At 38.5% G+C, this 27246-nt stretch overlaps 1 protein-coding gene across 2 annotated transcripts in view; it reads left to right on the top strand.

The window, feature by feature from the left end:
* LOC109627066 (zinc transporter ZIP11) overlaps positions 1-27246 on the top strand; it is a 97033-nt gene that overhangs the window by 58872 nt on the left and 10915 nt on the right. For both annotated transcript variants that reach the window (XM_069517498.1, XM_069517499.1), the window contains exon 6: positions 25569-25736. In XM_069517498.1, coding sequence (XP_069373599.1) covers positions 25569-25736 — 168 coding nt within the window. The remainder of the gene's footprint in view (positions 1-25568; positions 25737-27246) is intronic.

Genomic DNA, 27246 nt, shown 5'->3' on the forward strand with positions numbered 1-27246 from the left:
GGATATCAGAGTTAGTAGGAGCTGCTCAAAAAAGACAAAAGGAGAAAAAAACGTCGTTCTGATCATTTCCAACCCAAACAGTATTTCACAACCTTTGTTTAAATAACGTACGGTATGAGAATGCTGTCATTCCATTGCCACTGTTTACATTCACAGTACATTTCCTGAGGCTCTCCAGTCCACGGATTGAAAATGTATTCCACACACGCTCTGAGAGATCGGTTAGAAACTCATTGCATCACTAAGGCTTGCCTGAAGGCATCCGAAGTCAACCAACGTGGTTTAAGGAAGTGTTGAAAGTTGCTGCATGTTTGGACGTGCCATTCAGTGCGGCATATCCAATCAACACTTTTTCCTCCCTTATGCACTTTCATACATCAAAAAGAGTCAAATGTATCTAAGAAAGGCTGGATTCCCACACCACTGCCCAGTGCAGGGCAATACAATAAAGAAGAAAAAGAAAAATGAATAAGCAATGATCAACCAAACAAATATTGGCCACAGTATTTATATTATGGCCGGGACTGTCAAACTAAAGTGTGGCTCGGGGCGTAATTTTCTTTCCAAACCCAACAGGCATTCTTTTTGTGTGTTTGTACCTGACTAATGTAGTGTAAATAATCAAGTGTACCACCCAGCCAAAGTGACCAACCTTAATATCATTGAAAAAATCTGGTCTGGCTTGGTGCAGACTGGTCCCTAAATTCTTGGGTCACGTATCCACATGCTAGTCCCAACCTCCAAGGGGGTTGTGGGAACTGTTGGGTTTCTCTTCATTAAATAAGATTTTAAGGTCTTGACCTTCTATGTAAAGTGCCTTGAGATAATGTATATTATGATTTGGCGCTATACAAATAAAATTGAATTGAAATAATGACTCACGATGGCTAGATTGTTGTGGAGAAAAAACAAACAACATATCACAAATATATCTTCTTAAGACAAACTAAGATTTCCATTCTCACATGGCACATGTGCAGTTTACAGTGTTTTCACCAAAGCTGGATCTTATTTTTATGGTACAAACAGCACAAATTACTTAATTTACAAAAAAATAATATACATCTCCAAAAACTTCAGATGGACACAGCCACTGTGATGGAGAGAACTCAGCTGATGGAGTTTAATTTTAACCTTGGAATGTCATATACACATCATATGCAGGAATCATTGGCTGCACATACATGTATATTTAGTGCTGCAACGATTAATCGATTAATTATACACTGTCTTATCCATTTATTACCGTTTTGCTCTTAACACTTTTGGTTTTGTTGAGGGGAAAAAGAAACCTGCATCCAGACTCCTAATCGTCTCTCTCCAGCCCTGTGAACATTACTTGCAGGCAAAGGTACCTCGTTACGGTTGCTAGGATTGAGACGTCAGTGTTCAGTGGAGGGATTTACCGAACTGCCAATAGCTTTGCTCAGGGGAGGCTTACAGAGACGTTGCCCCTCAACAACTACTGTGACCTTTAGACCTATGTCATTCTCACATATGCTCCTGCAACAAATGCAAATATCTGTTTCCCAGAACGCATATAAAAAGGACCTCGAAAACAGCAAATGTATTCATGTCATTGCTCATCGGCTTCGATGTCAGAGTTCCCGAGGAGAGGCTGGTTGCAGCCTTGGGGGAGGATGGAGGCTTTATCCTCACCCTTCATCTCATTGGGAGGGAGTTAGAAGTGTGAGAGGATATACTGCATAATGTAGAGCGTTGTAATTGTTCTTAATTGTGCTCATAATATGCATGACGCTCAGTTAGGTCGTTCAAGACTTCATTGAGCACCAGTTCTAATTTTTGCCAGCGGAGTTACAACTTAAACTGAGGTCATAGGCAGGAATTTAGTATTCACACACACACACATATGCTCAATTGCTCAACAAGCATTTTCTGTGTCTTGAGGTTGATCTAATTTGAAGAAAGCTGCACAATAGATAATTGACACGCTTCAATTTGCAGGCAAAACACACAAGGTCAGACCAAGTCACTGCTCAGTTCATCAAGATTAAAATTCACCTCGATGATCTCTGATCTCACTAAATACCTCCTGCAGAAACTCACAATCTCTAATCAAATCTTTTAACATTAATATCACACAATGACACAAACACACACGTTTCCATCTCTCTTTCAATGTCCTTCAATAATCTTTGATATTTTTCTGTCTGATTCATTTTATATGGTTGGTGGTTGGTCTCTCTTTTCGATCTGAAGGGATCTGATTGATTCAGGATCTGTCTCCTCTTGTCTTCAGCTTCATCTTAATGGAAATAAGTTGGTGGCCTCTTGTTTCCAAATGCCTCTCTGTGACACAGCAGTCACTCGCTTTGCAGCCATCACAGAAGATAGAACAAACCAATCATCCTATTTTGCCCTTTTTTGATGTGTGGTATATGAATGTGGATGGTATGTATTGCCATTTGTATTTAATTATATTCTGAAACCTTAGTTACAGTATCTTCCACTGCAAAGACAGATATCTCTTGGAAAGAATAGATTTTCTTTAAGCGTCCGTCTATTGTCCAGATTGATGGAGAGACCATTATGAAATTATCAAAAGGCCAGTTTTTCATGTCCGGTTTTTCAGCTTAATTAGTACAAGGGTAAGTGGTGAACTGCCAAAGGTTTTATAAGACTAATACAATCTGAAAACCCTTTTCAGGGATTAAGAAATTAGTATAATACAGCAATGGAAGTAAATTAAGCTTTAAAGTTAATGCAAACATGTCACAACTGCTGTTCATGGTTTGAAATCCCTGTTTGAACAATCGGTTAATACAGACTTAGTAGTACTCTGCAGTAATGTGAGAATGACGAGATAAATACACAGGACAAAGGAAGACAGACTGGTTGGTCCGATGTTCCACAGCAACATACTGAGCTGAAACATTAAAAGAAGAGACAGAAGCTTCACACAATAGAAGAGCAGCACAGTTTCCACACTTAAACTTCATGGAGCTGGTTTGAAATTAAAGAAGGTGAAAGCAAAGCAAACTTGAAGTGCAAAATATTTGCGTAGACTTCTGCAACAGTGAGAAGTAGTGTAGTGGTAGTGGCAGGTGATATGATAAGACCGATAAGAAAACTAAGGTCAGAGGCCAACAATAAATAATTCAACTCTGTTTTTATCGGTTGTTTGCCAATTTCACTGTTGAATTTTGCAGTGATTTATAAAAAAACAAATTCTAAAATCTTCCATTTTAATTATGTACATTTGGAGGATAAGTGTCATTTATTTCATATGTATTGAGGGCATCATTCTAGTGATCTTCTTATTGCATCCTTTATTTTAAACCTCTTCATACATTGCCCCCATCTAGTAAGAGCAAGTACAAGATATGACGGACTCAACCAGAGTCCAGTTGAGTCCCTTCACAAAAGCACTGTAATTTTTGTTTAATTAACTTAATAGTAGCATTCAAACAGAAGGGTGATTGACATCATGACACAGCATGTGATTTTTGTTACAGTAGAATTCTATGGTCGGCTGCAGCACTGACATGTATGCCCAGGAGTCTTCAACAGAGTTGGCTTTCATTAACTTTGAAGGGGTGGCGTGATGCATGTGCTAACTGCACTGATGTCCTGTTGCGCCTTGAAACATTCATCTTTTCAAGCAGCAGTGCTGGAACTAGCCAATGAAATCCCCTTTGTGGACATATGCAGAGAGGAGCCATAAGATGTGAATTTAGAAAAGATTCAAGAAAAGGTGTTGATGTGCAGTAAAACAAAATGTGTGATCTCTACAACAGGATTTATATGTAACGTCCTTCCTCTGCCTGCTGCATCACCCCTCACCTGAACGCTCCACAGATTTCTATGTTATGAATTATTCTCATCAGAGAATGTCCTTCTGCATATTTGTGACTGTAAAACTCTGGAGAAAGTCCGGATCCAATTGTGTTTACATTCTCCTGAGAGAATGTCTGAAAATGGCACGTCAGGCATGCCAATATTTAAACGCAACACATTGATGTGAAATCTAAGATACTGAATAACAACCATACTGTCAGCTCATGAAGTGAGCATGTGGCAACTCGAGTAAAAAGCAGACTCTCTCTGACTCTACAAGCTACGAAAGGCATGTTTAATAGATCAGTGCTTTTCTTCAGGTATTTGAAGTGGCAAGAAGCCCCTTGTAAGCATGTACCTACTCAAGGATGCATGCATTCACACATACATGCACAAACCTATTCCTGTTCCCTCTCATAGTTAATGCATGGCTTCCTCAATAATTCAGTCAGCATTAGAAGAAATCAAAGCATGCCTCTTGGCATTCTGTTAATTCAGATTAAATTTAGGAGTGTACCAAAATAAAAAAATTGGATTAGACTGGAATTTCTCTGATTGTGCAAAATTTTAACCTACATACTCCAATTTCCCTATGTACCTCTTAATTAATGAATTCATCTTTTGCCTTTTATCATATTTTTTTCAAGCCTTTTGGCAAAAACTGCAGCCAACTACATGACCTATATCTTTTATAATGAGGAGTCAGACATGCTGTAGTTGCATTCAGAATAATATCTCCACAAGGTGAAACAACAACAAAAAAATACACCGGTTTGATCCTCACTCTGGAAACTCATAAAGGGATGGGTTTTTATATGCCAGTCTTTAATATCCTACACAGTAATACAAACAAATGTCAGCCTTCATCAAAATATCAGAGGGGCCCAAGGTTTTCTTATTCAAAGTTATGAAAAAGGGAGAAAAAAAGCTCATGGAGTTGAAAGCCAAGTTAATTGCGATCACTTACCTGAGGGTGTGGAGATGTAAACATTGAGTTTAGCAATTCCTTTAAAGAAACGTCTCTGTGTGTAGTTGAGCTGCAAACATCCTTAATTCCTGGCAGTTAACGGCTGTTTACAGCCTCTGAAGTCTGCGTTCACCCGTGTCATTAACTGTATAGTTAATGCACCAACAGTCCGACAGACAGTGTTCTTTTGTGGCAGGGTAGAATAACTTAAGGAAGTGATTTCTATTTTTACAATCAGATTATTGGAAAATTTGACTTGCGTGTCTTAGTTTGACGCTAAATACTTAAATTTGATCAGTATTCCCATTGATACTGACCTTTTTCATGTGTTTCAGGTACCTCCTATAAAACTTAACCCATGGGTCTTCTGTACAAGCAGCTTTTTATGACCACTAGTTACATTTCATTCGTAGAGGAACTCTAGCAGACGCAGTGATTATGATCCATGGGGGCAAAGACCCTTCTGAATTATTGATTTTAACCTAAACTACAATTGTTTCGAAACATAACCAAGTAATTTTTGAACCTGAACCATAACCAAACCATGGCGATTCCTCCACAACCTTAACCACGTTCACATAACTGTTATCATGATGATGGTCTTGTCTACCCTCTATTGGCACACTCCCATGATTTCTATCAGTGCATATGGACAGACTTCTTAAATAGATATTTTGGTGGGAAGACTTGTTGGGATTCAATGTGGAGTAAAGATATCTGAGAATTGCTGATACTAAACAATCACTTTCTGCATGTACTTCACAATGATTGCATTTAATATAAATGCAATACTAGGTCTTGATAGTGACATTCAGTGCTTCCAATAGTTACCAAAACTTGACTTAATACAGTTGTTTTCTTTTTTTTTTTACTTAAGCTGTATTATGGACACAATAAGGACAGTGAGAAGCAAATTGGCTCCTATTATAGCTGCTTACAGTGATGACAAAACTGTGCAGTACAAAGTGTTTGTGTTTGACATGATGAATGGGATGAGGTAAAAATGTAAGTGAGATTGATGCAGAGCAGAAATCAAGTTTGATGCACGATACAGGAGCCAAACTGGACTAATCTTAAAAGTCAAACTAATCTACCAGTTACATTAATAATTTCGGATGAAATGCATTGCATGACAGCAAATGACTAAAATCCTTGTGTTTATGTTGAAGAGGAATGGATATTGTCATGTGAAAAATCACTTTTTTTCAACAAGTTCAAGGTGTCAAAGGAAATTATCATGTGACTGCAGGAAAATGCAGCATTTATTCATACTGAGCATTGATTTCATGCAAGGCCGGTTCAATACTAGACTAGGCTTCTTAGTTTCCTTCATAGATTATTGTGTTAGATGGTGGTTTGTTTTCTCCATGAGTTTAATTGACCAGACTGTTTACTCCTTAAGGGCTTTTCTGAGCTGACTAACAATGTAAAAAGAAAAGAAGTCCCCTCTGTAATTGCTCCAGTTTTTTGGTTGAAAGTGAACTTATAAAGTTTTTACATCAGATGGGAACCTTTGAAAAAGATGCCAACTCCAAATAATAAAATCTGCTCCATTTCTCCACACTGGAGGTAGAACAGGAGTACTTTTTGTTATCAAAAGCACATGTAACTTTGAGCACCCATGTGCAACCAAACATTTATCCACATCTTCTACCATAAAGATGTTTTTGACAGTCAAAAGTATACATTTGTTACAGCTTCTCTTAAAATATGGGTGCAGTTTCATCTTTACAACATGCTCTAGTTAAAATTATGTGTTATAATGTCGACCAGTCAAGCTTTTTGTTAAAGGTGTAATCGCTACCTTCAAATTACATCCACATATTGCCATTTTACATTTTATGGCACTAGTATTCTGACAAAGGACATGTCCTCATTTTGTGTTTTGCTGATGGTGGCTGGAAACGCTGTGTAACGCATCACAGCAAAAATCTCCCCTTGGTGTTTACCCTCATTGACCCCAAAAGGCTCATTAGAAGCCTCCTGATCGACTGCTGAACTGTAGCGGACCACTATAATCTCCACAAGCCACATCCTCCTTAATAACAACTAGAACCTCCTAAAGGCCCACTCAAAACCTTCTCAGTAAAACCTTCTTAGTAAAACCTTCTTACATCCACTTCACTGACAAACCTTCTAAACTACCTGTACAAAAATGAAAACATCCTAAATTATTGATTGACCACTAGGACCTTACAGAGGACCCAGAGAATCTTTTTTTGAGATTTTAGATTTTGCACTGTAGGAACAAAGTTTAATCACGTACTATGTTACTAGCAGCTCTTACAAACTCAAGTGTTGCGCTCGCCCTCCATTATAAAGGATTGGCTGCAGCTCACCATAGCTGTCTCGAGTTGTTCAGATGGCATCTTACCAACCTGTCCAAACTCAGCTTAATGTGCCTATAGCCATTCGGATTTAAATGATAAACCATTGATTTGCATGAATACCTACTGTCCCTGTCTGTCGTTTGTGAGATAACAAAAGTTATGGGTAGGTGAAAGAAACTCTGGGACTCTGATATTCCTTCATATCTGTCGCACTATACATCGTCTTAAATTTCATTCAGTATGGTCTTAAAAAAGTCTTAAATTTAACTTATTGAAACCTGTAGAAAACCTGACTGAGAACATCAATTGGAACCAAATATTCACACCAAAATATCTTTTTATATTTTGCTTGTTCACATTTAAAGGAAACACCCGGTAGATAGTATAGTACATTTACCACTTTTTAAACAAAACAAATTTCAAATCAATTAAAAATAGTAGCAAAAACTCTTTTTCCCCACATTTTGAAGATACAAATGGCGGTCTACCTTTCCCTGGTATCTGCACCGTGCAGACGTTTTTGTTGGCCAGCAGGTACAGTTCTTCTCCTGAAAGCAGCCATGTGGCCCAATATCCTGTTGATTCATTTTACCCCACTTCAGTGCTTTTCCAAAAAGGAACACTCATGTTGAATCATATTTCATTAAACCTTAATGGACATGCATGTTCCCTGTAGAGTGAGACCAAAAGAGTAAACACTTGAAACCTCCACTGACCAGACTTTAAAATGTTTCACCAAATGTTCATCTCCCTTTCTGTATTCTTTACAGTATGTTGCATCTTCCTCTGCCTTTCATTTCTCCTTTCACTCTGTCTCAGACACAGTTTTAAAAGAAAGTTCTTACCCTGATACGTGTTTTCACTCTTGTACTATTCCTTGAGTGTGTCAATCTTAAGAGGTTTTGTGAGAAACGAAACTGCAGCACCCTAATGAAGAAATATCTGTGAGATCTCTCCCTGCCTTGATGGTTCCCCAGCTTAGCAGGTTTCTTGGCAGCCACTGAATCAGCAGGTTGCCCAACTCTAAAAAGATGACATAACTCCTCTACTTGTTTCTCCTCTTTTAACTTTCCCCTCGTCTTTCCCTCTTACAGCTTTGTAAATCAAATGATCTCCAACCATCTGAGGGGAAGTGGGCCTACACTTTGAGATATAATAAGTCTCCTTTTTTAGCCAAATATATATATATAAAAGAAATTAGTCTTTTATGTTGTGGCTATGACTGGTTTGTAGATATTGAAGCAATAAAGGAGAGTTGATGCAAAATGAAATGATTTCTGAGACTCTTGCAATTCCCCTAAATACTTGTAGTAAAGTTGGAGTAAAGGTAAAGAAAAAAAATCCACCCTCAGACATTAGTAAGTAGTTTACCTTCTATTGCTAAGTGCTCTTAACAGAACAAATGGAGATGCTGCTTTCGTGTCTCTCTTTAGGGTTTTTCAATCAGAGATCAAAATTATGTTTTTAAACCTTCTTACAAAGTATTAAGAGCCCACATGTAGGAAAACTCAAGATGCAGATGGTGAAGAGGAAGTTTCAATTAAATACATGGAAATGGACTGAAAAGTGTTGCTTTTGCTTTGATTTGATTTTTAAATCCATTTGGTCGTGCTGTATAGTTGATGATCGTACGTGTGTGTGTGTCATACACACGTCATACACTTCAATCCATTTTGTTGCAGCACTGTTTATAGGGACACTTTAATACAAGGAAATAATCTTGACATAAGCCAGATCTGCATTTTTCCTACGAAATGTCAAAATGTCAGCAGAGAAAAAATACTGTTTGGCCCCTGAGTGTGAAGGGCCAATATTTTTAATCTTAAAGTGTCGATAAAATAAAATGCCAAATGCAATTGGTCTTCAAACAGCAACAAGTAGCATCATCTAACATTAACTGAAAGAATACAACTATATGTATCCTAACTTATTGGTCAGTATGTTTCAGTTAATTGCATTGTCTGTTTTATGCCTTGTTTTAAGCTTGACAAAAACACATAGAGGAAATGATAAGCAGAAAGACAGAGACAGAAACTGATGGACAACCAGGCATGTGGAAATATACTGCAGCTGAAGCGCTGTAGGAGAATAATTCCTATGACAAAATAAAAATTAGACACTTACTATTTTCTCTGGGATCCATAAAGCACACATCCACATGATGTTTTTGCTTTAGCAGAATTAATGATGTAAACATTATACATTACAAAAAAGAGGGAAAATGTTAATGCAGCAGAAAAATATCACTGATGCCTTCAACAAAAATAGAGGGAGCATTTTTCTGAGGAGAAACTACTGCTGCTTTTTGACAGGCTGTACTTGTGTTTTATTAAGTTAAAGTTCAGTTTCATTTGAAGATCAGGTATCCACCCCTCACCTCCATTTCAAACAAGGGTGAGAAATGCATACTTAAATTCCCAAGTAGCAACGGGTCCAGTGGGTGGACCCTCTCTGATTAACCTATCCCAGGATCATTGTCTGCCAGTGATGTCGTTAACAAGTGTGTTATGTGCGTGACGGCTCAAAGTAGCTTTTGAAACAACAGTCAGGGTGGGACAGGCTGATGATGCAAACCCTTCGTAGATCAGACCATTCCAGTTTGGTTTGGCCATCGTGGTCTACTCGATCTATGAAGAGGAGGAGTCCTGAGGAGGATTTAGCCCCTAAAGTAGAACGCACCTTAAGTTTCTTTCAGAGTTTCATTGAGTGATGTTTACAAGACAATACATAATGATCCTGAATGTTGTACATAATTGTTGTTTTCTACCAGTGCAATCAAATTTACAACCACATTTGTTTTGGTTTGTAACAAGAGTGGTCTTTCTCTGTAGGATAAACATTGGCTCATTAATGGATTATAATTTAAGGACTGCATTATGATCTTACTACACTGTTCTGTCAGTTTAAACACAAATAATTAGTAACTGTGATGAGAGTGATTATACTGGATGGAGTGATAATGATGGCAGCGGTTTCTAAGGAGACAAAAGGAAGATGTCACTTTGGAGCCTCATTGGATCAATGTTTTCTACTGATACAAGCTCCCCTGCCTCTCCCTCCTTAGTTTTCACAAGAGAATACATTTTCTCTCCAGAGGTGTGTATGGCCTTATCCATGTGGCAAAGTTTCTCAATGTAAAAATATCTACACACACTGTTATGGTATCCACATCAGGGTCAGTTGCCTAGCAACTATGGCCATGGATGCGTGACAGTTCGCTTTTTTACTCCCCGTTTCTTTCACTGACCACCAGAGTCTCTCTCTCGCTGTTATCGCTGCCTTTCACATGCTGTGACTGTTGCTCTCGCACTCAGAGTCTAGTTTGGAATCAGTATGTGTTATTGGCGTAAATTACAACGTTTAAAAGTTATCAAATCAATGTTTTTATTATAGATTTATAGATCTGTAGTATTACACAAAAAAACTAGAACCATACGGAAATGTTAAATGGTAAGAGCAAAGTTCCTTTATGGATCCGCCGATGCCATGATTTCTCCAGGTTCTCCAGATGGCTTGTCCAACTGTGAAAAACAAGTCCATTGTGAATGTGTCTCTGAGAGAGAGGCTGAGTGAATCAGTGCAGACTCTCTCTGCAGATCTCTACAATGAAACATCAGCACAAAACACCCATTGAAATTTGAAAAATGCATTTTCAAAATGCATAACATCTGACCACTTATGGACACGTGTGTGTACTGGTGTAAACAGGAAGCCACTTTAATGGACAATAGCTTGTCTCCTACACAATATAGGCAGTTGTATCATTGCAAAAGTACATAATTTAACTGCACAGAAGCTGTTAACAAAGACATCAGGGTCAGCAACACTTGACTGATTACCCATGTTGCTACAGTGGGTAGCTGAGGTAATGCTGGTTGTTTTCTTCCTGAAGAGGATGATGTGATAGGAGACTGATAAACTGGCAAAGGCTACATCACGACCGAAAGACCTAATCAGCAAGCCGCTGTGAGTGTCTATTCATTGTTTCCAAACATCTCTTTCTCTGCCCATCTACACTGAAACACAGCCCTGGATTTTTTAAACTATAATGGGGCCAGCAGCATTTCTATTTTAGCGGTTAAAAATGACAGATGATGTGTCACATCTTCCCAATACATTTTCTTGAATTCTATCTTTATTTATTTTTCCTGCTGCTGCCTCAGAAAGACATGGGCAATATAAAGAAAATGAAAAATGGAATCAGAAAATCTTTCGTCTTTCAGTCTTGTCTTCTCTGTGCTACAGTACGTGCATATGTTGTCATGCTGTTTCAGCTCCTGGGGAATTGTCAAATCCTCCTCAAGGCCACGTTGTTTTGTTTTATTAGAGCCATGCTTCCATACTTTCCCCTCATGATATTTGCAATTGCTGAACTTCTCTGTGTTCTCAAACATAAATTAATAAGACATAAGTTCTACTGAACGAAGGCACAGGTGAATGAATACAAAATGAAACAGAGCATGAAGGATGCTTTTCATCACATTCAAGGCACTCTCGACTTTTTGTTTTGCTTCATAGCTCTTGGTCGACTGTTGGTAAAACATGGGAGGTAACCCGTAATGACGTCAGGCTAAAAGACGCTTTGAAATGTGTCATTGCTCATATCATGCATCATTCACTAAAAACTATACAAATGGGCACTTTTATAAATGGCCTCGCTAGTGTTTCGTAATTACCAAACCAGATTGTAACCATTCACATGGGGCACTATTGAGCTCTGCTAATGGCCAAGGGCAGCTGCAAAAACACTAGAAACTCTCTGGGAGAGAGGCCCACTATCCACAACTTATGGGAAACCTTTGAATACTGACAAAATTCCAATGTTTTATCTTTACGTTTACAATATGATGACGCTCTCATTTTTCTCGAGCAAGCACAGTCAGGTCAAAGATACTGTTTATCTCAGTATATTGACAGAAAACCCAGGTATCGTGTTTTGGTTTTGCGTACAAAATACAAAAAACTATTCCACTTCAGGAGCTTCAGCTCTTTATTGAAGGGATCCCAACCAGCCCCACAGTATTCACAGTTCTCAATCTTACAAATGTAAATAGCTTAATCCCAAAAGTCTATTTGGCTCCCAGGAGAACATGCTTCAAAGTTTGGATTTCCAGATTGAGTACACTTTGTATGTCAGTATAAAGGCCAATATATCCGCTCCCTTGCCTCTGATGTTTTTTTATACACCATTCGAAGATGTGAATGTCTGTACCTGTCATCGATCATCACAGTGGGAGAGCAGGATGTCCTGTCAGCTCCATCTATATCTGATCCTCACGATCGCTCCTTTGGTGTCACCATCCGTTCTAAAAGTTCAATATGTCTTTTTACTAATGCTGCAATTGAATGTTTTCATATTTGTTTTAATTTAAACCTGTTTATATCTATTCTGAAGTATATTTTTTTGTAGTAGAAAGAATCCAACCATTGAATTTTTTATGGTTTAGGTTTATTTTGTTAATTTTGTTTATTATCTTTCGCTTAGTATGCATGATTATTATAATTGGGTCCCTCTAACAGTAATCAGGAGATTATCCAAGACCACCATATATTTCTGTTGTAATATGCACAGCAATAGAGGAAAGTCCCTTTTTCTCTATTGCTGGATAAGTGAGACCCAAGGTTGACTGAGGAAGCCAGATAAATAACAACTGGAGAAAGGTAGACATTATATCTCCGCGAGACAGATAGAGAAGACACAACAATGGTTTGGTATCTTGAGCCAAGGTTTAGATGTATTCTTCCAAAGCCATTTTCAGACCTGCACTGAGCTCAGGGCTGCATGTGAGAGCACAAACGTGAGTGAGAAGCCTAGCTCATTATTCCGAGTTTCTCCTGCCAGCCACCTATTAGAATGTTTGAGTGAGCCCATGTGAGAACACAGCAGAAGATTCTCCACTGAATTCCCTTCGAGTGAACAATTATTGATGACGTTTCGAATAAGTTGTAGCTGCAAAACAAAAACTCAAAAAAAGAATACATATATCTCAAGATGAAGAGGCGGTGCCACACATATAGAAGACACTGCCGAAGATGTCAAAAGAGCTTTTTGTGATAAGGGCCAGTGTCAATGTGCTGTAAACAAAAACACATGATATCTGCAGCAGAATGATACATCCGGCCTCTGCCTGCTGCGGACCCCCACCCCGCACTCCAGAGATTTCTGTGTTGTTGTAAACATTTTTCTGAACGGTGAACCTGCTGCTGCGTTGCTCACCTGTTAAAAGGCAAACTTGGAGAAAGTCCGGACCCCATTGTGCGGAATTGTTCATGTCTGAAAACGGCTCAATAAAGTAGCTCCACCAGAGGACTAATGCAATGTTACCACCTGGACAAACAAGCAAAACTCCTACTCCAGTTGTACCAACCAGGCAACAAGAAAAAGGATCCAACCAAGCTCCATCAATCAACCATTCAGTCAAATAAAACCCTGTAACCCACCAAGCAGCCAATAGAAACAAGCAAAACTCTAAACCCAAGCAAACGATGGAGCAAAACTAACCTGAATCCCACCAACCAGTCAAACAAAGCGTCTTCCATTTGAGTCAGTTGTGTCACTGAGCCAGTGTACACAACACCAGAGCCCGGGAGCTGCAGCTTCTTAATGGAATGCAGCCATTATTAATGTCATTAACTCCATCTGTGTTTGCCAAGTGAACATGAAGAGTATATCGTGTTATTAGCCCCAAACTGATTTCCTTCATGTGTACCCGTTACAGTTTTCACCCATGTATCTGTGTTTGTCAGCAGGATTACACAAAAATACATCAGTGTGAATCCAGTTGTAGTTATTTTAACCCTAACCCTTTTTACTGATGGTGTTATTGTCTTAATGCTGTATTAATGAGATTTGTACTGGCAGTTTTAGGTTATTTAATCCGTCATGCCCATATTGAGCCGTAAAAATTTTGTCAAATTAGATAATGAAATTAATTGCAAATTTCAATAGAGTAAATTAAACGTATTGGCTCGAAATTCAGTGTGAGTTGCACACTGACATCTTGGCATTAAGACATCCTTGCAACAGATTAGGGATTTAAGTGGTTAAGAGGAGCAGAAATTCACAAGCCCCCATTATTTCAGCGTGTTTATTTTGGACTCCTAGATGGGGAGAAAAGTAACACAAATGGCAGGGGAAAAATCTATTGAGTTGAGGGACAATACATGACCCAAGTGTGAACAAATGGCCCTTCAGAAAAAGCACGGACCGAGCTTTGTGCAGCTGCTGTTCGCTTCCTTGGACGAATGCATGATGGCTTTGTGTTAGTAAAAATGTGTGGATGTTTGTGCCAGACAGGAATCATTTGTGGGCTCTGGTTTATGGGTAATGATGTTGGACAATTAATCAGAGCAGTGAGTGATTTTCTTTCTCGTCTCGCCCTCTCTCACCTTAGCATTTGTCAGTATTTCTGTTGAAATCCTGAAGGATCATTCTGGACCGTGACATTTGCTGACCTTTGCACTGTAGAAAAAAATCTTTTTATTTTTTTAATGTTAAATGAAGGTTATTTATGTGCGTAAAAGCATCAAATTGCCTATATATACAGTGATACTGTGCAAAGCAGAATCACCCTTAAATTGCAGAAGAGCCCTGTTACATTATATAATTCATAAGTATTGGATTTGTTTTATCATTTTAAATAATTTAAAATACTGGTTATCCGCTGTGGTTAATTTTAGATCACAGCATGTGAATTGTTTTTACATAAAAAGCATTTAAAACATATTTAATGTTTAAAAATTCTCCACAAAAAACATGTCCAAACTCTGTTGATAAAATATAATTTATATTATAATAGATATTACATATACTGTTTAGTTGTATGTGTTGGTAAACTTTAAATCAACTCTTATCCTCCTCCTGCTCCCACTGTGGGACACAATATTTAAGAGCACCAACAACAAAATCATTATTTTCTTCTGCCTCAGTGTCAGTCTCTTTTTTTCCTGTCTTTCTCCCCTGTCACTTCTTTCTTCCTCTGACCTACATTGCTTCCCTGTCTCTTTTTATTTCCCGTTAGTTCGTTCTCCTCCACTGTATCATATAAATCTTTTCCCCCCTCACAGCCTATTTGCTGTCCCTTTTTCTGTTTAGCGGCCGTGTTCAAACCAATATGAACTCGCCCATCTATAGGCATGTTGTCTTGGCTGCACAAGCTCCACCCAGGCTGTGCAAAGGAACATTAGCTTCTATGCTGCTGATAATGTCAGTAATCAGTTCCTCCTACCCCCTCACCAACTATCATAAATTGTGGCTGTCAATAAAAATTCCCAGAGTAATTAATTTCCCCCCAAATCTTTCCTTTTACTTTTCATATTGTTCATGCTAATCTGTGCAGTGTCAAGTAGGTACCTACTGGTCCAAATCACAACACAGATTTAAGTGACTCATTTTGCCTGAAACACTATAGTTCCATTGCTTATAGGCAACAGAAACATCTCCACTCCTGCTGTATTTCATGTTAAAAGATTCTAACACCGGAAAGTTTAGAAAATAAAAAAACTAATAATCCATAGGGAGGAATGCTCCATGTTTGACTGATTGTGTGTTGAGCGTCCAGTGTGTAAGATTTAAGAATATTGGCAGAAACTGAGTGTGAAATAATCCTATATTGTTTTCACTGCTGTTTAATCTAATTGTACAAATTATTGTTTTCTTTACCCTAGAATGGGCCCTTTATATGTTATACTTTACATTGGGGGGAGGGCGTCTCTATGGAGGCCCCCATGTTTTCTACAGTAGCCCAAACTGGGCAAACTAAAAACCTTTGAGTTTTTATGACAACTGAAGGCTACCACAATTTGTCTTTCTTGTTTGGAAGGGAAGGGTGAGGGGAGGGGTATTCAGCTGCAACATGCAACTTCATCACTAGATATAATATTCTATACACTGAACCTTTTGGTAAACTTAAAACAGTTATTCTAAATAACTTCATCTTCACCTCAGCAATGAAAAAGCTGTTCTTATCGTGAGTCGTCATTTTAAAGAAAAAAAGTTTTGGCACCTTTCGGCACCAGAACTGTTAATTTAACGCTGTTATTGCAAAAAACCCAAATAATACCCAACCCTAGTGTCAAGTGTAGTCGTAGTACTTGACTTTAGACAGCACTGTGACTGTATAATCTTTGACATTACATAATCAGACCTGTGTACAACATTGTGAACAATCCACAGGTTTTGACACTGCAGGTAAGATGACTGAATGAGGAATGACCTTAAACATGACTCTCATGCCCCGGAGCTGCCCACTGGTCAACAGGGGAAAGCTCTGATTACACTTGGCAGCTCCTAGGTAGCTGATCATGGGTGGTTGGGGTTACGGGCTGAGAGTCAAGTCACGACCGCAGCTGGAAGAGAGAGTGTATTTTGTCGAGTTGAATTAGCTGAGATGTTAACCTGCAAAGGTAGCATGAAAAGTTTTACTACCTGCATTCATGTATACCTCTGCCAAAGAGGTCAAGTTTTCCCCTCTGTCCCCTAACTATTTTTCAGTAGCATTACACAAAACTACAGAACGAATTTCCACGAAACTTAGTGAAAGACCGGGACATGAGCCAAGAAAGAACTCATTGAAATTCTGCACAGATGTAGGCTATTTTTTAAATCACTTTATTTAACATTGTTAGATGTGAGGCATGTTTTGTCGTTTTCACCAATTACCCAGGGAATAATGCATAGATCTTGATGAAAAAAACCAAGACTCATTCAGTTCCCTGATTTTACTGATATTTCTTGATTTGCGCTTCTGTCACTCATAAAAATAGTTTGGCAGATCACTCAGTTATGTAAATACTAAAGATATTATCATATAAAAAGTACATGATACAGTTACAAAGAACTTGCAACTTGGGGGCAGAACTAAAAACTGAAAACACAATGTGTCTGGCACAATGTGTCGGCTTTATATCCGATTTCTTCTGCTCGCCTCTGATCCCTTCTGACGTCATCAGTACAAAATGGCAGCGTTTCTGCCCGATATATTTTGGCTTGATTTCTGAATTGTTGGAGGAAGTGGACAAGTGTTGTCCATAAATTGTATGAGCACAAAGGTTGCTGCCAAGCAGACATAGAGCAACAAGTGTTTGTTGCCATGAATTAAATGAAAATTTAAAGTTATAATAATACATTTCCTCTGGTCTTGACCTGCTGCTCCACTATAATCTCAAGCTGCCTTCTGTTTGGTGGTAGGTTGTCATTAGTTTATCATAACCCTGTTGCTGAAAACTGTTACCTGAGACAGATGGGAATGAGGTGCGGGGGAAAACAGAGACTGATCCAAACTAGTTTACCTGAAAAACAGTGAGCTGAAAAACTAACAAAAAAAGCAGCCAAACAGATTAAGACAGATAGAGATGTAAGTAAAGTCTACATCACATCATATGAATTTAATTATCAATTTCAAACAAAAAATTGTAATAAAAGGTGTAAAAAGATAAAAGGAATCGGATTGACATAAACATAATTGTTTACACACGTATTTCACATTGTTTCAAACCTCCTTGTGTCTGGGAAGGTCATCTCAACCATTTCATTTTTCTAATTCAATGTCCCTGTGTTTTGGCAAATGCTCCATCTGTCGTCAAGGTAACAGCAACCCAGCTGCTGCGGATGTGAGTGGCTGGCACATTCATGCAGGACATTGCACGTATCTGTGTATTAATAATAATAGATCAGTGGCTGTTAACGCTGTTTGTTGTTTGTTAGCAGAGCGATGTTGCAACGGCTGCTGCTGCTAATGAGTATACTTGATGAGCGGCAACAGGTGAGAAATGAGGCCGTGTGGAAGGTCTGGTATGTTAAGGAGGCATGTGGTAGTGTGAGAGAGCACGTAATGTAAATGCACTGCAGGGTGGCAGACAAACCGCCAGCTACCAACATTATGAACTAATTGTTTTGTGCTCTGATTAGCAAAACAGCCACAAGAAATGCCCTCACAATTATGTTATCCATTAGCGGTGTACAAGAAAAATTATTGCATAACATGTTTTACCTCTGTCACCAGTAAGAAAACCATATTACACAAATTACATAGCAGTCATAATTACTTTTTTAATTTGAAGCGGATATAAGGACAATAAATAGTATGATTTAATGAATAATAATAAATATGATATAGATTTCTGAACCACTTTCCTTGAAACTTGCTTGAATAGTGGGTAATGGATGAAGGAAAAATCCATTACATTTTGGAATGGAAACAATAAATGGTGCGGATCCAGGAAATTGTTCACACGTTCCTTAACCTTGAATGGTGAGATAACACTCTCCAAGTGCCCTTCTAGGTTATGATGTCATCATATGGTGTAGCATTGACCCAGTTGGATTGACCACTTGTAGTGTCCCTGTGGGGATTTGGTTATGGAGTGAGTATTTGGTTTTGTTGTGGGATTTTGGATTTGTTGGAAGTATTTGCAGCATGTTTTCTATTTGGAGCACGTGTTGTCAAATTGATCATTATGTTTTCTCCATTTGAATGTCTTCTTGAATTGAAGTGCGTTGTACTCTCAGGGCCACCGTATATTTCAGTTTGGAGGACTTGTTTCTAGTACACAGGATTGTGCAGTGGGACTCAATAAGAGCATGTTAACATGTGCAAATTGTTGATCAGTGCTTCATGTGTTCTATCTCTTGTGCACACATGCATAAAGTGAAATTAATCAATGAAATGAATTTAATCAATGTATTGATGAAATTAACTGAGTGATTATGATAATAATTAGGTTATCAAAAGCAAATACTAATATATTTATTGCACTGCTAACTAATAGTATTTATGTCATTCAGACAGTCACACCATTTGGAGATGAAAGTTTATTCATGGTCGTCTGTGGCTTTGAGTTGGTATTATTCCCATCACTGGTTGGACAAAGGCTGAGTAGCCAAGAGCGAGGACAGAGCAGTGCAGGTGAAGTGTGACAGAGCTGAGGTGGAGGAGGGTGATTCTTGATGAGCACTGGAGTGGGGGGAAAAAAATAATGATTCAAGTGGAGGAACGAACTTTTGCTTGGGGACCCGGAGGTTGAAATCACAGTCAGCATGGATAGAGGGAGTTGAGGAGACACAGATCAGAGTGCGAGTGGAAGACTGCAGGATGGAGAAGAGAGAGGGAGAGAGGTCGGTTAGGTAAAAAGACAGTCTGAGGATAAGAGGGTTTGATAAAGTAGTGGGGGAAAGACACTTAAGACGTTTCATTTTTTTAAATTCATCATCAGACATTGAGCAACAAGGATATATAAAAATAGACTGTGGCAGTCTAAATTTTATACATGACTCAAAGGGTTGACTAAGAAGCAAATGAGAATGTATACCTGCATACTCTCAAAACAGTATAAGTATTATTAAACAACAAAAACATCATGCAGAAATATATAAAGAAAAAAAATCATGCGCATTATTTAAAAAAAAACCAAATTATTTGTTTGGCTGATTTTGCTTTTGCTCTGAACATTATTTGAAATATTTTACAATATACTATACAATTTATAGACACTTAAACTGTGTGACCATAGTAGCTATCCTTATTGATAATACATATAGCTTCTTTTTTATAGCCGCTATATTCCACCTCCTATATTCCTCTACCTACTGATTCCACAAACTCCTTTCTGTCTGTTTCTAACTTCACTCTGCACAATAGACTGTTCATAAAAACCAACCTCCGGCACGCAAGTTATAAAAAGTGGCAGTAAATTGTAGACATTTTCAATGACGAGGACTGATTCTGAAATAGAGTCCCAAATTGCATGGAAATCCAAAAATACTACAGCCAGCAAGTTATGAAATATTCCATGTTGAGTTTTACTTTCAAGGAGCACTTGTCTGTCTAAATTTATTTGCCAAGGTCAGTGAGAGCAGACTTCCTCTGCAGTAAATGCTAATTGTGTCAGTGACGAATTTCCACCCACCTGTCAGTCAAAGTAACAGGCTGCTCTGCTATGCATGCAGAGGAGACTGCAAAATATGCTCTAATGAGATGTATGTGTGTGAACCTCCAGGCTCCATTCTAAGTGCATAAGGTAATCCAAGCCAGACAGCTTCTTAAAGCTGCCTTCAAAAAGCAAATCAATTTCACAGTAAATCTAAGCCCCCAACTGGGAAGCTGTGTTCTTCTGAACCAGCTTGTGGTATTTAGTGTGTGTGTGTGTGTGTGTGTGTGTGTGTGTTTTTATAACCTCATTACTTATGAAAAACAAGTTCATCTAGAGGTTGATTTTTTTTTTTTTATTCATGAAAAAATATTTTGGGATGCAAGGATTAAAAGCAGCATATGACCTTTTCCTACACACAAACCTAATACAGTACTATTGTAGATTAGTAGTGGATTACAGTGAATTTCGGTGATCAACAGTTTTGTGCAAAGGTTTTTTGGCATTTTAGAATTGTATTAATTTAAATGTTCCCATATTTAACCAGAGTGAGAAAGAACAAGAGGAGGGAGGAAGGATTCGTGACACAGATGGTCTGGCCCCCACATGGAGCCCTGATCTCCGATGTGGTGTGCTTCTTGTTGGTATCGTCTAACTCTAACATAAAATCTGCTTCATGAAACACTTTGTGTATGAACAGGAACTGAAACAACATCAGACAAAACAAATCAAGTCCTTCAGCAGATACAGTATTTTACAGAAAAGCTTGTATCGAAGGTTATTTTACAGATAAATTGGACAGTAAAACAAGAGAATTGCATTTCATTTTAAATCCATTGGTATAGTCACAGTTGGTGGTTAATGACAGTGGAGCTATCTCACTGTTGTTCCATCTTATAAATGGAAAAGAATAGTGCAGAATGTTTTCGTTAATGAAATGACCACCTTTACTTCCCTTCCCTCTCAACCAACATACAGTTTTGAGGTGCAGCTTTACAGGTAACATATATATATATAGTATTTTGACCAGATAGTGGCTGGTGACCCATCAGGCTACAACCATATGTGCAAAAGAATCTGCAAGTAAAAACAATTAAGCAGAGAAATAAGGAAATAAATCTCTTCAGTGAAATATCGAGTTAAATAATAGACATTTGTGGATGTGCAGGGTATGCTCACACAGGACAAGATTTGGATTCCCCTCCACTGTGGTGATTCATGTCATAGTGATCAATGCTGTTTCATTACTTCACTTGACATATGTCTAAGTAAAGTGCTGTAACATCATGAGAGACAGCAGTGAAATCAGAAATGGTGTAACAGGAGAGAATCTCCATTGTCATTGTTGAAGAGGATTCGGTGCCATGAACCACCGACATACACACCCACTAATGAGGGTGAGAAGGGTCTGTGAATGAAGACAATATTGACTTTTGCTGTTGCAGATCACTTATATTTTGATATTGAGATGCTGCGAGAGTCATTTCACCACCATGGCCACAGTCCCCCTGGTCCTGATCTCAACCTGACAGGTTGTCTCGTCAGTTTTGCTCCTTGTGTCCCTGTAATGTCTCATTACCACGATTATCCATCAGTGCAGCCACAATCTGTCTTTTCATTTCATCCTCTTTGTCATGCTCGCATCCTTTTGTCTATTTTTATTATACTGGACACAAAACAGCACGATTTTTCCACCAAACTGTGTCACTGTTTGTTGCACGTCATGGTCATATAATCTTTCAATAATTAATTCCACAACGATGATGATGATTTGCACTTATGCGAGTGACGTACATATGCATTCCCACACACAGCAGCACGATTGTTGCGCAAGAAGAGTGAGTCACCTGTTTCTCTTCCTCGTATTCCAGATTTTTCAGTGTCCTTTCAATTCTCGATACATATTTATAGTAGCTTTGCATTATCATAGTAAACTAACTAACAGACAAACTGTGTAATAGAAAATAAACACCATCCTGACACACCAGGAAAAAGAATCAGCCTTTTCCGATCTGATCTGCATGGGTTTGTAACATGTTGCTGGTCCAGCAGACACAATTTGCACGTTGAACCACTTTCATTTTCACATGCACCACTTCAGGTTTCAGGCCTATCGCAGGAGATGACCTACATCCGGAAATGTTGCGATGAGATCGGAGTGTTTTCAGGTCCTTGAAGTGGATATCTGAAATGCCTCTGCAGTCGTAATGGAAGTTAGTTTAGGACTTTCTCATTGATATATATGTTCAAGTGATTGAAAGCTACGATTGACTCATAATTGGTCAGGCTGGTGTGATTATTCTTCACAATCACTAGTGTGCACACGGATACTTAGATATGTGTGATACATATTCAGTCTACATGTTTAAATAGAGGGTAGTTTGCTCTATTCCACTCAACCCTGCATGCTCACCCTTTTAAGGAGGGTCAAGGGCTGATTTACTGAACAATCAGAAATCTGGTTATCGAACGACTGGTTTAAATTGGCAGGTCAGAAAGTTTGTTCTACTGTGTCGCAATCAGACCCTGATTGCTGCCCTCAAAATATCCCATGTGAAATGTGTTTAATTAAATAATACTTAGCTGAAACTGTCGTCTTGACTCACACTGCTCTTATGGAAGACAGACGCTATATTGCCTACATTTCGATTTTTTCTTCTTGCCTCCTGTTGTAGTAAAACTGCCCAAAGTAAAACCGCCTGTATTGGTGTACGCAGAGCCCTTTGCTCTGGGTAAATGGTTTTGGAAGTTTAGTTTGAGAAAAATGGGCTCTGTGTTTCTGGCCTTTGAAAACAACAGCTGGCTGAGGGTGTAACCAGAGCACCACGAGCAATTGTCCAGATCTTTTGACCTTTGCAAGCCCAATAATTCTGATTTAAAACCAACTACATGGCAAAGGGAGACATTTGGAAGGGTCTAATATATGTCAGTGTGTGTGTGTGTGTGTGTGAGAGAGAGAGAAAGAGGGAGAGAGAGAGAGAGAGAATGAATGTGAGGGAGAAAGGGAGGAGAGAGAACCAGCAGACTCTGAAAAATGTGGACAGGTTGCAGGGAGTCTGCATTGTTCCACTGGAATGACCATAGACTGTCCCAAGGCTTAATTATTCAATAGGTTGTTAATGGAAATGTTTTACTAATTATACACTGATTACAGCTACTTTTAAATGATTTTAAAAAGTTCAAACAAAAATCAGTTTCTACTAACTTATTTTTATAAGAAAAAAACACTTAAACTGTGGTTGTTTTTCTTGTGTGTACATGATTATCACAACACAAAATCTTGGAGTTTCCTTCAATTCCTTTCCTGTTTCCTTTGTCTGAAATATTCCTACCTCATACTAATTTTCTGCCGTATTTGAAGTTGAATAAATATCTGAATACTGTGATGCTCATTATAAATTAACCCATCATTTCTATTTGTTTGATGATGTGCTTTTTTCAGAATCATTTAGCTTTTTTTTTTGTCAAACAAACACTTTTTATGCAAACTCAATCTGAGGGTTTGTGCTAAATTAGATTGTCTTCCGCCATTAACCTTGTATTCATGAAACTAGTAAAGTATGCAATGTTAATAATTGGACTGGTAAAGACACTGGACGTTTTTCATTTCAGAGAGGAATAATAGCTCTCTGCCCCTCAGGATATAAATATTAAGTTGTCAATAGATGTGTTAATCAGGCTCGAAGCATCTATCAGAGTCATCTGGATTAATCTTTAAACCCTTTTTTCTTCTTCACTCATTGGTTCAAATATCTTGTTTGCTGTGTGTCATACCTCTCAGAAAGTTTTTCATTGTGTGACAGAGAGTCAAGTGTTTGGAAGAAAGTGTTTGTGTACAATGATGACTGACAAATTGGAGGGTTTTGTTTTTATTGCCTGATGGCAACAAAATGGCTAATTAGCATTTCACAGAACAAACTTAATTAGCCTGACTGATGAAATCTTGAGTGTCTTTGTCGAATTTTATTGGAAGCACCTCTTGACACAAATGATCCCACGCAACCGTGAATCGACTTTAAAACACCTTTTTGTAAACGCATCCAGCTGGTGAGCTATTATCGCTGAAATCTCACTGGTGGTATTCACCCTAACTCCCTGGGCCACACTGCCTGCTTGCTTTTCATTCCATGCCCATGTTAACAGATTAGAGTGGCAACACAGTTTGAGCAGCATGAGTCGGCCTTGTTAGCTGCGCTGCTCTTTTCGAGATTAGATGTCTCACCTATTTTCTCCTTCTCACTATGAAAATTATCTTTAACCACAGTTTCAATCTCCCAAGACCGGAAGATTCATGGCTTTATGCCGTCCGTGAGAACAGCCGCTTCTCAGGCAGGCAGTGTGGGCTAACAGTGGACTACTTTGCTTAAATCTTAGTATAAAGCAAATTTATCTGTGACTATTATCACCGTCTTTCTAAATTGAGAGATGTTAACATTGGCTTTCCATCTGTTTGATTTTAGATTTTCTATTAAATCATTTGTGGTCTCTGATTTTGTATTATTTTGCTTTAATGTTTTGTGAAGCACTTTGTTCCATCTGTTTTGAAATGTGCTATAAATATATTATTACTTCCATTCAGTTACACAAGCCATGAATGGTTCAGAATTGTTGAAACAAAATTAGCATCCTAAGGCAAAAAGGTTAATACCATTTACAAATAGGATCACTCAAGGGTAGTGTCAAAAAGCAGCTGTTGGGTTTTGTTTTTCCATAGTTGGGGTGTAGTCATGCTGATCCTTGCCATGAATGACTGAGTAGTTACTAGTGCAGCGTGAGTGTTTTTCCTCCAATTCATTTTCTATGACCTCGAACGCAGAAGTGAAGCAAATCTCCAAACCACATACAATCAGGTAGCGAACTTTAACCTCATTTTTGTGACAGGAGGAAGTGGAGACGTGTCCTCCATCTTTATGTACAGTCTATGAGCTGAAAACAGAGTCTTTACTTTCTGTCAGACTAGCGAATTTAACCAAAGAGAGGAGGAGATGGTGGCTGACCCTTCTACCAGATAATGGACGGGGAATGAAAAGTGAGAACCTCAGAGAGAAGCGGAAAACTAATTTGGAGAAGCATCAGCCATTCACACTGTGACTCACCTCACAAAGTACTGCATTAGTTCAGCATGACTGTCACGTTGCAGAAAAGTTACAAAAACAGCTCGAGGCAGTGCCTCCCCAAATTTATCATTATATAATCCACAGTTGACAAATAGTGGTTGAATTTGAATAGTTCAATATACAGGTGCTAGGGCTGGCAAATAAAACAACAGTTATCACAGTACAATTATCATTGTTGAGGAGGTATAACACATCATTGATTTTAATGTTCTACCTCAGGCTAGTAAAACGTCTTGCTGTTTATCAAGTGCTTGTTCAAGAAGAGTTTAAAACCACAACCTTCACTGATCGTCTTTATTTATCTTTATATAACTCTTGGCCATATTCACCCGCCCTAATTGCTACTTGTAGATTCCTCCATACATCTAAAAGGGAGATTCTACAGTCAATCCTATTTCAAGGTTATTCTAATGAATGGTCTATTGACAGGTAACCCACTGTGCAGTTTGTGTTATTATGTCTTCAACATCGCTCTCCTCCTTTGCGCAGATAAAATGGAGAATGGAGACGTTCACCAGAGGAGGAGAGGCCAACATCCAGGCAGCTCAGACGGACAGGAAACAGAAAGTAAACAACAGCAAGTGGTTGGGAAGACGGCAAGCAGCTGGCGACGCATTCTCCTCCTCATCCTTGCCATCACCATCCACAACATCCCAGGTGAGAACGAGCCATAGGGCTGTGGAAAGAATCGCTCCCCATAAGCCACAGCCTTGTCTTAGTCTAATAATAAAATGTTTGCAATTAGCTGAAAACACTGCTGTGCCTCTCAGTAGCCTTTAGCTGTAGATTCTTAACATTCATTCAGACAGGGTTTAGTTCTCTACGTGGGTTAGTTTGTACATATTTAACCTGCTGTGGTCAGTGATTTTAATAGAGTACATGGAGCATATATAAGTAAATCTGCACCACCTTCCTAGTAATCAATCTGGAATTACCTACTGTTTTGGGAGAGTTGAAACTCTCCCGCAAACCCCTTTTTGGTTTGTCTATCGATGACCACATCCTATAATTTCCCAAGGATTAAAATGCCGTCCGGAATAATGAGTTTAATTATCGACAACCACACTGCTCACTTGTTTTTGCATCGCCCCCTGTAATGTTAATCTTGTCTGAATGGAGCATTTATTTGCAGTGCAGTTCTTCATAATGTTACTTAAATACAGTTATTTTACTTTTGCTCCTGTGGTTACAAGCAAATAACAGCTTAGTTTTTTATGTGAGTAGGTGCTTTTTTCATATTTCACAAAAAAGTAGGAGAATAACTAGTGTGTTCTGTTTTTTTCTAACAAAGTAGCTTAATTAAATCATATAGATATTGCAAATGAAAAAATTTGCCAGTAGATGTTGGAGGTTAAAGTTGCTATGGAAACATATGAAGCACTGCAGGTAGTGGAGAAATCCTAAACTGAACCGAAAACCCTGCAGCTGGTGCATGAGCTGTTACAATAATATACACAGCATGTAGGTATCAAATTTAGCATCATAACCAAATTACATTTCATGGTGCTGAGTGCATCGACAACAACACACATGCTGCACTGAATCTAGCGTAGCAGCTCAGGTTTGGTAGAGACGTCACTGAATGTAAACACCCTCTTTTATTCTTCACATGGATTAATAGGTTTGAATATTTATTGTGACAAATCCATAGGTTTTTCGAGGAAACGTACTCTCCATGTTTGAACACTCATCAATCAGTCAGTCCCTGGAAGCTAATTAGACTCATCACATGTCAATCACAAATCAGTGGTGACACCCAGGAGGAGCAGCGTTTCGTATTTCGAGTCTGTCAGTGATGAAACAGCAGCTATATGTTTGATTGAGGAAATGGAGTTGATAACCTCTATATGAGGTGATAATTAACACCAGACCTCATGTAGCTTAAATGTTTGCATGGATTTCTTTTTACCCCTCTTGTCAAAGAGCTTGGGCTGAGTCGAGAGCAATGTTGACTTGGGCCTGTAAAGCCAGTACTGTGCTGTGATCTTGACCTGATTTGCAGCATTCTCTTCATCTCTCATGTTTTTTAATAAAGTGTAGCTTCAAAACATGATCTCACCTGCATTGTTTTCATCTGAGTGTGAGATGCTGAGATGCAATACAATGCTTTACACAAAGATATAAGTGCTTTACACAACAGAAAAAGGCGTCATGACAAATAAAAGCA

This window comes from Paralichthys olivaceus, chromosome 21 (assembly GCF_024713975.1).
Source record: "Paralichthys olivaceus isolate ysfri-2021 chromosome 21, ASM2471397v2, whole genome shotgun sequence".
NCBI classification, from domain to species: Eukaryota; Metazoa; Chordata; class Actinopteri; order Pleuronectiformes; family Paralichthyidae; genus Paralichthys; species Paralichthys olivaceus.